The 16417-nt window shown below is 46.2% G+C and overlaps 1 protein-coding gene across 1 annotated transcript in view; it reads left to right on the top strand.

Annotated features, from left to right (window-relative positions):
• LOC120840707 (thioredoxin domain-containing protein 9) overlaps nucleotides 1-14614 on the top strand; it is a 51820-nt gene extending 37206 nt beyond the window's left edge. Inside the window, exon 4 of the mRNA XM_040211337.3 lies at nucleotides 13167-14614. Within this exon, the coding sequence (XP_040067271.1) occupies nucleotides 13167-13454 (288 nt within the window). The 3' untranslated portion in view covers nucleotides 13455-14614. The remainder of the gene's footprint in view (nucleotides 1-13166) is intronic.
• Nucleotides 14615-16417: the final 1803 nt, after the last annotated feature.

Raw genomic sequence — 16417 nt, 5'->3', positions numbered from 1 at the left:
TGAAAGAGCGCAAGCAGACGTGAATGACCTGTGCGCCGGTCAGACGAAGGAGGGCGGCGCCCCTAAGCAGACAAACTTGTGCAGCGGCGGCGAAGGCAGCGTGGAGTAACGTGTTGAAGCGGCATTCGCACAACGCTCGGTGTGTGGCGGCAGCGTGACTTGCGGCGGCAGTGATGCAGCCCGCCGGCGCCAACTACAAATTCGTATAGCGCCGTAAATATTGCACTAAAAATTTTTTTTCTTCGTTGTAAAATCGTTTTATGACATCCTTTTTCCATCTAAGTTGTTTAAAAAAAAATGTTTTTTTCCTTTGCATGTGTCCTTTGAGAAGTTAGAAGGAAACGAAAATGGTACAAATCAGCGGCGTAGACTTTCCATTTTCTTCGGCGGGGGGGGGGGGGGGGGGGGGGGTAGTTCTCCAGGGGGGTGGTGCTGCACGTTACCTTTTCACCAGAAGTGAAGATTGAAGCCAACGAAAGCACGCTGGGATTCCATTTCCCATGTATTTTGTCAATAAAGGCAACGTGGTCATTATTTTGTTTACACGCCACTACTAGAAACTCGTTACATGGCACGTAAACAGCGTCTCGATAACGATCATGGCCCGGGCCCGGGGGGGCACGAGCCCCGATGCCCCCCCGAAGTCTACGCCTAAGGTACAAATAGTATATTTCACACTGTCTCTATCTACCATAGGGTTTGTTTCATCTTTGGTCAGAGCACAGTTGAAGTCTTAAACACACACAACCACCAACATGCACTAGAAGCGCAAGTCACAGGAGATTTGCTGCACTTAGTTGGTTTAGCTGATGTAAGAACACGTACAGAAAGATGACAAATACCATTATGCCGCCCTTTTGAGCGACGCCCCTGCTCGTCGATCACGAGGACTGCAGCCCTTCATCGAGCAGCGGCGTTGCTTTGAGGGAACTGGCACGTTAGAAACTAAAGCATGTGAATGTGACAGCATGCCTCTTCAAACAGAAAATGGCAAAGTTCTTTTGTTTGTTATCGAATCAGTCAAAACAAAAGCAACGATTTTATTTAACTCGTTATTTCTCAAACATAAAAGTATTTTATTAAATAAAGAATGGAGTGGGTGAACACATTTAAATATTTAGGAGTGTACCTCTGAAGACTTATCATGGAAGAGTCACGTTAACTACATTTGTTCTAAAGCTAACAAAACATTAGGATTTATAAGAAGGCATCTGTTTCTCGCAAACTCCTTTGTTAAACATTTAGCATATATTACACTTGTCAGTGTATCAGCGTGGAGGACACAATACCATCATGACGAGCAGTGGAACAAGTAAACTTTATCTTCTTCTCCTACTAGTCTATGTACATGCACTTCGTGCCGGTATATCCCGATACACCCCCCTTTCTTTACCGAGAGGGCGGGAATGTCAAACTTGCGAACTCAGGGAGTCTGCTTAAAGTTTCTGGCATATCCCAGATGACGAGGTGGTTGCCTCATCCGTGCTGAGGTTCGAACTGGAATGCCGGTGTGCCGTTGCTGTCGCAGCGTCGCGTGACGTTCAGTGGCACACAAGTTTGCGGGTGCTGCTGCTACAGTATTCTCTGCCCTCTGGTGCTTTGCCGCAGGTGAAGTGGGTACTTCAGTGCTCTGGCTACTAGCTGCGTGACCCTCTAGATTGTCAGGAGCATCGAAGGTCTTGGAGGTTGTGAGCAGATGCCCCCGATTTCTTCTTAACTCGCGCCCGTCTTGAGTGATGGTCTTGTACGATCTCGGCGCGACAGAGTTCTCGACCTGTGCTTTAGCAGTCCAACCGTCGTCGTGTCGCACGTGGACAACATCTATAGGTTGCAGGTCTGGCAGTCGTTTGCACCTGTCCTCCTTTTGTTTGTGTTTCACGACGATTTCGTGGAGTCTAGTTGTGAAATCGGCTATTCTTGAACGAATCCGGCGACCTATCACTAGCTCACTAGGCGACTTTCCTCCTTCCGATGGCGAGGACCTGTAATTTAGCGAACCTAAATAAAAGTCTTCGTTTGTATGGTTTGTTTTCTTCATAAGTCGCTTCACGACTTGCACTCCCTTTTCGGCCAGGGCGTTCGACTGTGGGAATCCTGGACTTGAGGTCTCGTGCTTAAACTCATACTTGAGGCGAACACTCTGAGTTCTCGTGACACAAATTGTGGCCCGTTGTCTGAATTGACTTCCATAGGTATTCCATGTCTTGCGAATATACTTGAAAGCTTGCTGACCACGGTGCTTGCCGTCGTGTCCAGTAGATGTTCAACCTCTGGGAAGTTGGAGTATGCGTCGTAAACCACAAGGTAGGATTTTCCGGCATACTGGCAGAGATCTACCCCGACATGTTCCCATGGCTGGCTGGGTGTCGGTCGCATCATAAGAGGCTCGCTGGGCTGACGATACGCAAAACATTTGCATGTCTCGCAGCGACCGATCATTAATCTCTGTCGCCATTCCGGGCCAGAACATCAATGTTCTTGCCTTTTCTTTACATTTGGCTAGGCCAAGGTGTCCCTCATGCACTCTTGCCAGCATTTCTTTGTGCAGAGACTTGGGGATAATCACCTTTGAACCTTTGAGAAGTACTCCATTTATGATGGTCAGTTCTGAAGCAAAAGGTTTGAAAGGTCCCTCAATTTTCTCATGTGCCCCTAGCGCTTGCGCAATTCGGTGTAACTCCTGGTCTTCGCGTGTTGCAGAAACCAAACGAGTCTGTGTCTGCTGGCTCATCAGAATTGACAGAACTGAGATTGCATGCACTTCAACGTCGTCATCTTCCTTCTGGTCAAACACGGTCCTTGCTGATGGCGCTCTAGAAAGTGTGTCCGCCAGGAGCAGTTCTTTGCCAGGGACGAACTGGAACTCAACTTTATACTTTATGAGACGGATGAAGAATCGCTGAAGCCTTGGCGGCATGTCTCTTAGGTTTTTCTTCGAGATTGATATCAGTGGCTTGTGATCCGTTTCCACGATCACTTTTCTACCATAGATGAAATCATGGAATCTTTCGCAGCCGTATACATTTCCAAGCGCTTCTTTCTTGATCTGTGAGTACCTTGTCTCAGTGTCGGTCAGCACTCTTGAGGCATAAGCGACTGGACGCCAGTTGTTTCCATGCTGTTGGAATAATGCTGCACCCAAGCCGTACCTGGAGGCATCTGTGGACACTTTTGTTGCAAGGGACGGATCAAAGAAAGCAAGCACTGGCGCTGCTGTGAGACACGCTTTTATGTCTTGCCATACCTTTTTATGAGCTGGGGTCCACTCGAAAAGTGATACATCTTTTAGGAGCTCTCGTAACTTTTCGGTCTTGTCCGAAAGTCGTGGCGAGTACTTGTCGAAGTAGGTGACGACACCCATCATCCGTTGGACCCCTTTCTTGGTCCTCGAAGCAGGCATCTCTAGGATGCTTTGTACCAGTTGAGGGTCAGGTTGTATGCCATCTTTGGTAACCCTTTCGCCCAGAAAGGTGACTTCTGTGATGCAGAAGAGGCATTTTTTTTGCATTTAATGGCAGGCCCCCGTATTGTGCCACTTGCAGAGCTCTTTGGAGTCATGCATCGTGTTTGTGATGTCCTCACCCCAGATGAGGACATCGTCGATGTAAACTCGAACACCCAGTAGGCCATTGAAGATCTGTAACATTGTCTTCTGAAAGACCTCCGGTGCAGACGAAATTCCGAACGGAAGACGCTTGAAACGGTATCGTCCAAACGGAGTGCTGAACGTGCAGATGTGTGACGTTTCTTCATCCAGGGGGATCTGGTGGAAACCCGCGTTGGCATCTAACCTGGAGAAAAATCGCGCCAGGCAGCTCTGCTTCAATGTCCTCTCTTCTCGGCATTTCGTAATGCTCGCGCTTCAGGCTTTCATTGACGAATCTGGGATCGATGCACCCTCATAGTTTGTTGTCTTTCGTGCGAACCACGACGAGCGGGCTGACCCACTCTGACGGTTCCTCCATTTTGACTATTATTCCTGCCTTCTCCATTCTAGACAGCTCCTGTTTGAGAGGTTCTTTCAAAAGCTGTGGTACCCGACGGGCTGCTTGAATGACTGGCTTGACTCCGTCTTTAGAACCATTTTATACTCTTTCTTGGTGCATCCGAAGCCATCAAATAGTCTTGGGAAGGTTTGTGCGATCTTATTTGCATGGTCATTGGCACCTGTCACGGTGTTGACATGGTTGATTAGCCCAAATGACTCACATGCTTTGAGTCCGAGAAGTGCCTGGCTAGCTTTCTTAACGACAAAGAAGTCTAGGCTTGCTTCTGTTCCATTAACCTTGACCCGCAGTTCTACAATTCCAATGTGCCCGATGATACCTCCGCTGTAGTTGCGAAATACCGCCCTCGACGGTTTCAGCGCACTTGCTCCCCTTAGTTTCTTGAAAGTCGATAACAGTAGCAGGTTCGCTTGTGAACCAGTGTCTGCCTTCAGTTGAACTTCTCTGCCAGAAACGATTGCTGGTATGATCCAGTCAGCACTGCCATTTCCGATCTCCAACACTAAAAAATCGTCTTGGTTACTCACTTTGCCAACTGTGGTCTTAGATTTGCAGCAAGCTGAGAAGTGGTTCTTTTTTCGGCATACGTGACATGCTTTGCCGTATACGAGACATTTCCGAGGCTCGTGGTGCGTGTTGCGCCTTCCACATTGCTTGGTCTTGGAGCGGGCTTGTCCTTTCTGCTTGGCTATAGGAGCCACGCTCTTCTCTGTGTTGTCCCAAGTCCTTTGCCTTTCCTTGGCTACTTCAATCGCCTGGCAGAGTGTGATTGTCTTCTCCAAGGTCAGGCTATCTTCGCGAAGAAGCTTTTCGCATACTCGCGTATCGGTGACGCCATAGACAATCTGGTTGCAAATCATAGAATCGAACAGCTGCTCAGAATTGCATGTTTGAGCTTTTAGCTTCACGTCTCGAAAAAATGATCCCAACGACTCGCCTTCTGCCTGCATCCGAGTCCTGAATTTGTAGCGTTCGTAAGTTTCATTGCATCTTGGAGTGCAATATTCTTCAAACTTTGTCACCAGGATGCTGTAGCTGGTTCTTTCTTCGTCTGTCAGTCCATAGGTGTTGAAGATTTTGATGGCTTCGGCACCCGCTACGTGGAGGAATATTGCCGCCTTCTGTTTGTTTTTGCGTGCCTTAGCCGGCTCGGTGGCGGCCAGGTAGAGCTCCAGACGCTGCTTAAACTTGCGCCAGTTGTCGACTACGTTTCCGGAGAGCAGCAAACCATCAGGCAGGCGAAGTCCCTCCATGACCAGACTAAAGAAGACACTTCTGACACCATGCATCAGCTACAAGGACACAAGACCATCATGACGAGCAGTCGAACAAGTCAACTTTATCTTCTTCTCCTACTAGTCTATGTACATGCACCTCATGCCGGTATATCCCGATACAGTCAGAACTAAGCTGGAGTACGCATCAGTGATATGGTACCCTGATCAAAGCTATTTAATTAATCAACTGGAAGCTGTCCAAAATTGTGCTACTCGTTTTATCACTCTTAACTACACTAGGAATAGCATCTCTTCTTTAAAGCAGTCCATATCCCTACAAACTCTCGACACTTGTAGAAAAATAAAGCAGCTCTCTTTCTTGCAGAGATTGTACTATAACCCTTGGTTTCCCGAATATTTCCCCGGCCCATCATATTTCCTCTCGTCTCAACCACCCCTGTAATGTCGAACCCATTTTTTTCGAAAACCAACACATTCAAATACTCACTTACGATAAGGAAAGAGGGACATTGAAGACAAACAGACAAGACAGGCTTTCCTTATCGTAAATTAATAACCAACACACTCAACCATCTACACAAATACTCACCTTTTCCATTATGCATATCGGATTGGAATAGCTTGCCGACAAGCTTGGTAACTACCAGTGACCATAAATGTCTTTTGGAGCTGTTTATATAATGATGTTTACAAACTTTTTCTTGATTTTTTTTCTTTTTGTTTTTGTAGTGTTTTGTTGTCTTGTTTTCGAACCTTGAATATGGCACTCCCCTTATATAATGCCTCCCTCAAGAGGCCCTTAAGGTAATACAAATAAAATGAAATGAAAGAAAAACGAAGATTCATAAGTAACTTTTAGAGCCCTTAGGAAGCTCTCGGAAGAGTGCAAGCACCACGTGACTAGTTGCCAATCACATGGCTGCTAGTTGCCATTTTTTCGCGGGCTCCCGCGGGCCCCAACTGTGAATTTGTTTTGCGCTGTAAATATAGCTCTAAAATATATTTGTTTGCGTCGTAAATTTATTTTTTGACGTCCTTTTTTCATCTAGGTTGTTTAATACTTTTTTTTTTCTCTTTGCACATGTTCTTTAAATATATAGGCCGTTTTTTGAACTACGCAAACAATGATAATAATGCAAGTAACACAAAGGTGCAGACGAGCTGGACAAGAATGATTATAAAAAACCCTGGAGAGGGGGAACAACGGGGACAAAGGACAAATTCACCTAGGTGACTGGTGCGCGACTGAAAAGGTCCGCCCGGTCCTGTGTTTGTCCTTTGCCCTCTTGTTCCCCTTCTCCGGGGATTATTATCGTTCTTTTTGTCCAGCTCGCTTGTACCTTTGCATTAATTGCGTTATCATCATTCCCTTAGGCCCGCTTCAGACAGGGCTATTTCACCCATCAACTTGACGTCGCAACACCAGCAACACGGGCCGCCCACGTTCACACGCAGCAACGGAATTGCTATGACTTGCCATCATCATCATTCAATTTGATTTTTCTTGCACTATTCAGATGCACAGCTACGCAGTAACAACGTGTTTTTATATCTTTGAATGGTGTTGAGAATACTAACTCATCTTTCTGAAAAGGTTTATTTCCAAGAACGATCCACTTCAAACCAGAACCAAGTCTTTAGCTGTCATCATCACCACCACAGGTGTGTTACATGAAAATATAGCGTCCCTGATTGTCTGCAGCCGCTTCAAGCATTTTCGAATTGCTTTGAGTTGCTCGCTTGTTCGAGCCGGACCCGATCTCAGCAATTCGTGTCGATCTAGGGAAAGCTATGGAACAACCCGCCAGCAACCTCAAAATTGCTGGAAAAGTTGCCCCGTCTGAAGCGGGCCTTAAAATGCAGGCCGTTTACCCTTGTTGCTGTTCGACTGGTTGCGGCTATTGAAACCCGTTTGCTGTACTGACGTCTAGCTCCTGGTTAGCTGAGTTGGTAGAGCTTTAGGAACGGAGAAGTCCCTCGTTCGTTAACAGGACCAAATGGATGTTTTCAGTCGCGCACCAGTCGCCTAGCTGTGTTTAAAGGTTTGTGTCTGTCCTTTGTCTCCCTTGTTCCCCTTCTCCAGGGATTGTTATTGTTACTCAAACAAATTGCATTTTCTGAATACCCAGACTTTACTTTAGGATGTACTATTTGTTGTCTGAAAATTCAAAATAGTTATTGAGGACACCATAAATAAAAGTAATGCCAAAACCAGTTTTCAAATTTACGTGCAATTGCTGCACGAGTACTGTTACTGGGTCATGGGACGAGTCACTATTTAAGACTGTATGGGGCCACCATTCTCGTAGTGGCAGAGAACTGGTGTTGCTTTCAGTGCACGTTTGCTTTGGTCAAAGCTTCTTCGCCGGGTCGCACAGGAGAGCCATTCGGCATCGTGGTGTTTCCACTCCCTCGCCAGTTCTGTCATGTCAGCCAGACATCTTTTTTCTTTTTTCTTTTTCCACAAAATAAAAAGGTTTGGCAGACAGACGTTGAAGGAACTTTGAGTGGCGGTTTGTATAACCCAGGCGAGACCAGACTTCTGAGAAGTCCGAGGCAGGTCAAGCAGAGTGACGGCTTCCACATTGTTAGGGTTAACACTAACGTATCCCGGGGATATTGTATGTCCGAGGGACTTCACTTTGCTTTGACGAAAGGTGCATTGGTTGACATATTGTGACTCACTCCTGCCTCAAGTCAGCTCAAGGGCCTTTGGAGATTTGCACGATGTTCTTCATGTGTTCTTTTTTTTCACCAGGATAATTTCATCCCGCAAGCACAAAAGTTCCTCGAGCCCTTCAAGCACTCAAAAATATTTAGCGCTGTTAAAGCTCTGGTGTTGTCGACCATACGAAGGAATGACAACACCAGAGCCAGGGGTTGCACCGAATAGTTTAGCTGGAAGCTCGTTGGTTATGGATTTTTGGCTTTAGCGTGATGATCCAAGGTAGAAAATCAAATTTATTTAAAAATGTTCGGAACTTTTGTTTTCGTTTCCGCTTTATCATCCTCGGATATCCTATTCTAACGAATAAAGAAATTGTCTCAAAGTTTGGATGAGAAGTTAGGGATGAGCGTGTCTGACTGACTTGTGGTGGCTGCAAGGTCTCATACACACGTTCACGTTTGAACACGTTTGAGTTCGTTGCGGCGTCCTTGCGGCCACAAGTGGTTGCTTGCAGCAGGATGCACGCCAGCGCGCAACGCTTCGCATCGTGCCACGAGGGAGTAGATTCCGGCTCTTCAAAACCCGGTGCAGAACAGGTGGCTAGCCAGTCCAGTGATGTGTGACATCGGTGCTCTGGTGATACTCGCAAGTGATGCGACCTGACCCGTCTGTCACGAGCGCAAGCTCTTCATGTGCCCGGAAGTCAACTTGGAATTGGAGGGAGTTTTATCGTCCCTCAGACTAATCTTCGAGAAGAAACGGTGCCTCGAGTCCATTCTTTCTTTCGACGTTTACGTCAGAATGTCCAGCGTCGGATGGAGACAGAAACGAACCTACGACAGCGGGAGCTCGTGTGACAGTATTGCTCTCAACTTAAAAGTAAAGGCCTGTCCAAACAAGCAGCTACAAAAATCATCAGGCCACATGACTCCCGCAGAAATCGTCAAAATTGAAGCATCCAGTAGTCGTCGGTTGTATGTCTGTTTGGACAGTGGCCAAGCCAAATTCACGACTTTCCTCCTTGCCTCCTCCACTTTTTTTTTAAGTCGGTGCTCGTCGGACTTGACGTCACACGCCACCTGCCAATGGTGTGCTTGCTGCCTGTCTATCTCCCGTGGCTCACAAAGTCGCCGACCTTGCTTCCATCGTCGCCAGAAGGCCAAAGAGGTCCGGCTTTGGGTGGATTTGGGAGATCCTGCGTCGAAGCGCGTGTCTCGGCCGCCCCGGCTCTGCTTTTTTTGTTGAAATCCATGTTCGTAGCTCGAAAAAAAGGAGATAAAGAGCAGTGCGCAACAGTGAGACTTTTAGTTGTATGTATAAACACTGAGAACTTAAGAATATATATTTTATTATATAAAACTCCTAACCAACCAGGTTTGCTTGTCTGTACAAGGTATGTTGGGAACATAAGAGGGCCGCAGGAATCCAATCCAGTCCAGAGAACTGCTGGAAGGCGACACAACCTTAGACACGACGCGCACTTCCCTGGCTTGCCCCCTTACCCTAAAGTCTTCCCTTTCTCATTTTCGGGACTTGCAAAGTGGCAGAGGCCTTCAGTGATTGACCGACAGCCAACAGAGCGTGTAAGTGGCCCTTTGGACCCACGTGATGAGCAGATCAAGGCTTGCGTAGAGGACGTGGGTGAGATTTGACGGGGGGAACTTTCCCCCCGGCAAAAATAAAGCAGGCAGAAGCGGAGCGATTTGTTGGAGTTGTGTCGCCCGATGATTTTTGTAGTGCCCTGTTTGGACACCCCTTAACGGAGGCTTCCAACCCAACGAATGCTACTTCTGCACTTCGGCGCGATTCTCGACCTACTAGCACCAATACACCGCACGACCTTCACCAGCGAGAAAGTTTGTGCTGCCTCCGCAAAAACCGCCAGCCAATACCTAGAGCAGGTAATCTAGCCAATGTTTCATGGCCTATGGTGCTGGAGGGGCTAGAAGGTCGCAACGTACAGTATGGGACAGCTTTCATAACTAAATGCTTATTGGGCACTCTCCTTACTTTCTGGCTATATTTCAGGTAATGTATAAACCAAAATATAGGTAAAACATTTTTTCTTTTTAAATTCATTAGAAAAAGTCGATCCTCGTCTTACGTAAAATCATTGATGGAAAAACAAAAAAAAGTGGCAACTATGTGTGCCTGATGCCGCCATTTTCTTTTCTTCTTGTGCTACTATGATGCCTACAAAGGCTGGTGGTCCGAGTAGCGGCTGACGCGCGGCACCAATTTGTAAGATGGCCACTAAATGGCGCTCGCCTACTGATACAAGCGTGGAGTTCCCGCGATATACGCATGGAGCACACATGGGGTGCCCGCGAGAGCAGAACATGTATTGACTACGTTTTAGTCGCACATAAGCTGGCTCGTCATCTTGTCCACGCCCACATAAGTGAAGCTGGTGAACGCAGTGTTGGGAGTGATGATAATGAGTTCTCCAAATGAACATAGAAAGTTAAGAGAAAGCCCCACCTGCAGACAACCCGTACTAGACTTTCTCTCCTGACTGTAAAAAGAGTTGTAGAGGAGTTGGAGAACAGTTACAGGAAAAAGAATGCCTCTGGCTATAGACCAACACGCGGCCCTGACGTCACGCAGCTGCGGTGGCGCTGTTGACGGCACTGCGCATGCGCAGACGCTTCATTTCACTCGAATTCGGTTTCTGCGCGTGCGTAATGCCCACACCTGGTGTGGGCGAACGCGGGCTTGTTTGTAAACAGCGTGTCGGTCTATACTGAATATGTGGAACAGCTGAAGCGGCTCATCAGAAACTAGTCAGTGAAGGACCATGGTGTGCAATGGCAGAGAAAGCGTTGGTGGGATGCGGTCTACGACAGGAACTGAGCTGGGAGCACCGCATGGTCCTTCATAGAGGGCTTAGTGACGGAGCTACAATAAAGTGAAACGTGTCAGATTCAGAAGCAAGCTGCAAAACAACTTGTACAGGAAAAATTAGTCAGACCAGCTTGGACAGTACGAAGGACATTTTTCTAGGTGCTAAAGATGCACCCAGAAAACTCTGCAGATACCTCGGAACTCTCAATGGAGCAGATCGGCGATCAACTACTCTCCACGAGGACGCAGGACTGCCCACGGAGAGACTGTGACAAAACCTTGCAGATCACCTGATGGAAATATTCTCGCCTTCAGGAGCAATACCACTTCGAGATCCCTGCCCCCAGCAGAGTGCAGGCTGTACACCGGACGAAATTAACACTGTGACGATGGGCAGAGTGTCAGTGATAAGTGTGCTGGCTCGTATCAGCAGGAGGAGGAGGAAGGAAAGGAGGCCCCAGCAAAATGGAAGATTTTGGGGGGCCGGGCCCCATGGGCCTTCCCCCTGGCTACGTGTGGTGGCCCACCATCAAAAAACAACCTCGATGCCACGTGAAAAAAATGTCCAATCTGCTATGAACGTTGGAAGCTGGCAACAGACCCTTTTCTTCCGACTGCATCGCCCAAGAACCAACGGGACGCCATTAGCATGAACCTCTTCACATTGGAAAGGAAGCAATACATAATAGGGTCTGAGTACTTTTGAACTAAATCATTCCACTGCCAACAAAAACTAAACAGTCGTGATATCCAGAACATTTCAGTTTGTTACAAGTTCAGCCGGCTGTACCTGTAGCATTGTGCCACTCAGTGCGCTCATTTTAAAAGTTCTTTTTTATTTTTCTGAATTGCAATGTGCCTGTTTGATTTGCAGTCAACTTGACTTAGAATTGTGTAAATATTGGATTCTGTGCACTCCTCTTAAAATAGCCCAAAATTTATATCACTATCAAGGTTTGATATTGCCACGGTTGTCGCCGAGCGAGCGCGTGCTGGGCCGAATGGTTACCGTGCTTGATTGTCGCGCGGAAGGTATAGGTTCGATCCCAATAGGCGGAATGTTCTTTTATTTATTCTTTCAACTTGACGTTCTCGTAACTTCGAGAACATTGTCGTTTGATCCAGTTTTGAATGTTCTACGCACCGAAAGTTCTGCACCGAATGTTCCAGAAACTTACGCGGGTACATAAGGACTCGGCATGGCGAGCAGAATCAGTCTCGCCCGAGCGCTTGATCTTGGTGTTAGGCCTCCGTTGACGCCTGCATCACTAGCCTTCTTCTATTTTGTTTTGGGCACAAGTTCGTTTAGTTTTCTTCATCTATTTGTTGCTTCATTGTCATTCATGACAATACAGTGACCTCATACTGATCCTGTGCATTTTCATGAAAAAGTAACCCACCATATGAATAATTTTGTTTAAAATCTATTTATCTATTTCTAATTTGTATGATACGTATCTTCCCTCAGTTGTACACCCTTATGTAATGCCTTCAAGCCTTTAAAGGGATACTAGAACAAAATTTCTGCACTTATTTCTTGGTCTATTCGTGGTGAAAGGAGCAGTATCACATCAGGCACACCAATCTCTCATTGAAAAAGATATGAAAAGGAATTTTAAAACGAATTCAATGATTAGCAAAGAGCACTTGGTGCATGTCGCTAACGGCTCGTTTGTAATGCCCATCTAGGAACCTCGGCAGGTAGTGACAGTAACTGTGTCGCTTCTGGCCACCATGAGAAAAGAAAGGAAGGAGGAACTCCCCTCTCCCCGACACTCTTTTTCTGTGTCCCAGACGTCACTATTGTCTCTCTACTAGACTATAAAGCATCAACCGATCACTCAAAATTTACACAAAAGCAGCTTTGGGGTTAGATGCGGTGGCCCGGTCGCTGGCGTGCTTCGGCCGCTTCGGTGGCTGGAACGTCTAGGACATCCTCTCGATGTCAGCCTCGCCGCAGCTTTGCTCGTCCCAAGACAATCTATGTCATTACTGCGGCCGATGTCACGTGCTCTCCGCTAGCTGCTCTCCAACTTCTTGCCGGAGTGGGCCATTTATAACGAGAAATACAGCCATCGGGCTCAAAATACGAACACGCAGTTGTCATTTACGGATACTGTGGACCATACTCAGCCTATTTCTGAGCATGACGGGTATATTTCAAATTTTGTAGAAGTGTCCCTTTAAGGTGTAAATAAATAAGTAAGTAAACATAGGAAGGAATTCAAGGCCTGTTCCAGCTGTACCGTTTGCTTACATTGTGTTATGTCATGGGAGCTTGCGTCTTCCTTCTAGTTATGGCCGCGAGTCGCTGGAACATTTGTGCTTCATTTCAAGTAGTAGCTTTGCATATGACGTACAAAGAAGTGATGCCCCGGTCGTTTACAGTGCTGTTGTGTTCTGCCGCAGGCCCCGTTCCTCTGCGAGCGCATGAAGATCCGTGTGCTGCCCACCATCGTGCTCTTCAAGGACTTTGTGTCCAAGGACATGATTGTGGGCTTCGACAGCCTCGGGGGCACGGACGACTTCAGCACCGAGATGATGGAGTGGCGCATCGCACGGGCGGGCATCCTCAACTACGCGGGAGACCTGACAGTTCCGCCCAACGAAGCCAAGCCAGAACGCAAGCCAGCTTTCGCCTTCCAGCGCAAGACGATCCGCGGAAAGCCTGGCGACGACGACAGCGACGACGACTGATTCTTTTGTTTGATCGTTAATTTTTGCAATGGTACCGGGTGCTTTTAGAAAGGCTGCCATGCCGGTTTCATGGCAGCACCGGTTTACGAGCTGGCTTTCGGAGAATATTCGACGGATCTCAATTCCCGGATTTCTGCGGCAACACATTTAGTTTTTTTCAGCTAGAAAAAGGTCCAAGCTGTCTTTTGGGGAATATCCGATAGGTCTCGGTTCCCGGCCTTCTGCGACAATACATTTGGTATTTTTAAACTGGGAAATGGTCCAACCGTCCAAGCTATGCACGCTTTCTATCTCTAGAGCATCTCTACGTTATTTTATTTTCAATATATTTCTTTCTCAGATTCTTAATTGAACTTTTAAAATTCCATGTTCGACATGTCTGTAAAATCTTTTTGTCGATGACTGGAGGGATAGTGACTACGCGAGGGATCTAAACTAAGAATATTTTCTGGTTTTCTTTCACCTTGAATGTGTGTCCAAAGCCCTGAAAAGGAGGGTCTATCGTTGACTTCTGAAAATCCTGCGTCCTCTTCTGTGTTTGGTATTGATTCCAGTGTTACCGTGAAATACTGAGGATTGCCCACCCCACTTTCACTGAAAACTGGGTTAATCTAGACGTGGATGCTTATCCGGCCTAATCGGGGGCTTAATGTGTAGTTTGCAGAATTCCCAAGTTTGGCAAATGTTAATAGTGGGCGCTTTTGCGGTATTTTACGATAGTCGCTATTTATTAACAAAAACGAAAAGGCCATCATTATTTATTACACATGCCATGCAAGCAATGAAGAAACTGCAAATAAAAATGATTTTGTGGAGGGGCTTCGTTTAGGTTATATGTTGGGTCATCTGTCATTATCAATACTTCTATTTATTATTTTATGTCATCAAATCAAATTTATGAAATTTTTGATTCAGCTGAAGGTTATGACCCTCAAGCAGGAAGTTTTGTGTACTTAAAGTTTTATGTTAATATTTTTTTAAAGAACTTTGCATTCCCATAACTGTACACATCGTCGGATTCCTCGGTTGAAGTAATGAATGTAAAATAATATTTTACGTTCCCTTCAAAATTTGGGAAGAAAACAATGGAAAGCTGTATGCAGCATCTTTTTACTGTCACTTTGCAAAATTAAATTTTCTAAATAAAAGGTAAAAAACAACTGCAGGCACAATCAGGTGTTGTGATGCGAACGGAGAGCGTCTGCTGGTCTCATCAACAACATTTTCTCAAGAGCACGGTTGCACTGTAGAGCAGTCGCTTGCTCCTGCGTATGCTTTGGCCGGCCCATCCTTCCACGAAGGGCTTAGAGCGCGAAGCAGATGTTAAATGCTCGCATACGAGATCCAATAGACTTTTTCCGAAATTCAGTCTGGGGATCACTATCCTCATCTGAGGACGGCATATGTTTCATACTAATGGCAGCCTTCTGGTTATTGGTTATGGAAGAAGTTGATGTTTCGAAGTGGGTGATGCGAGGCCTATACATTCGAGATGTTGGTATGATGCGACGCAGGAATTGAATACAATAGCTGCGTCAGCAATTATTTCTAATTCAGGACCAGTGAATCTGTTGGTGGCACATAATTACTTCTAGAGCCCCTTGATGTCAATTTGGGCTGGTGCTTCGTCCTTGCCGGTTGTATATTTATCACCATCGAAACAGAGATGCAGAAAGAATTTCAAGGTAAATGAAAAGAAACATTCTCGACTGCTCTTAACAAGCGAAAGTGATGGTACCCGGCAAAATACTGTAGACTGTTGGTCGATTACCACCATTAGTATGGTAAAAGATAAACTGATATTTGAGCCACCATATGGCACTGAACTTCAAACAGGGTCTATTGATCAGACCCTCTTGCACGGGCGGGTATGCACACTGATAGCACGTGGCAAAATTCAGGATCTTGCCAGCACAAACACTGTGTAAACATTTAGCACACAACGTTAAAGGGACACTGACACCCCCCAAAATTTTTTTTTAATTTTTTGCCAGGCGCTTTATTATGATGTCGGAGGACTACCCAATTAATATTTTGCAACAGAGTAGCGTATTTTTTTAATAAAGCCAAAAGACGCAACTGCTCGAAACCGAAACCCGACGGAGGTCGGAGAAGTGGAGAGAAGAGAGAGAGTGGCGGAAGTCACGTGGCTACACCCGACCGTGTTTTTTTTTTTTGTTTTTTTTTCTTCTCCTTCCCGGTAGCAGACGACATGCGGCGTACGGGAGCTTTTTGCCGTGGGATTCTTTTGCAGTTATGTATGTTCCGCTCGTTGTTCTGTACTCCAAGATGAGTTGTTTTGTATATTGAGGAGTTGGAGATGAGTAGTGAATGCCCGTGGTGAATTTTGATCGGCTCCGAAAAGAATACACCCAAGATGTTGCGTGAAGAGCTGTGTCCTGCGTCCGAAACAGAAGTGGCATTGTGCGACAGAGTTTCCGAAAGATCAACGGGATCGGGACCAATGGCTGGCTGCAATTCCTGTAGACCATTTACGGGCACCTCGGAAAGCGGACGCTACCTGATTTATATGCTCCTTGCATTTTGTGGAAAGTGATTACATTGAGTTCGCAGGTGTCAAAAAGGAAATCCCATACCATTTAATTCTGCGATGTGTCGTCCACAACATCTGTTTAATTTTTTTTTTCTTCAGTGATAATTATAAAAAAAAAAAGAAATGTAGACATCGAAAAACATTTTTAAAAAAAAGTGTCACGGGGGATCAACCCGATACTACGGCGTGTAAAGCGGACGTCTTTCCCACTGAGCTACTGGGGCATATCGAAACTAGCGGATCTCTTTCCGTAGTAATAATTCAGCCGATAAACTGTAAGTTGGAAAGTTTGCTACCGATTTTCCTTTAGCAAAAGCACTCCCGGGTCGAAGTCGGGATGCACCCCGCATTGGCGACATTCTCACCTTGTAAAGAAATTGTACGCGTACATATTCAACTCGAAGTAGAC

This window comes from Ixodes scapularis, unplaced genomic scaffold, assembly GCF_016920785.2.
Source record: "Ixodes scapularis isolate PalLabHiFi unplaced genomic scaffold, ASM1692078v2 PGA_scaffold10__122_contigs__length_95168666, whole genome shotgun sequence".
Classification (NCBI taxonomy): domain Eukaryota; kingdom Metazoa; phylum Arthropoda; class Arachnida; order Ixodida; family Ixodidae; genus Ixodes; species Ixodes scapularis.
This window is presented reverse-complemented; position numbering and strand designations above follow the sequence as displayed.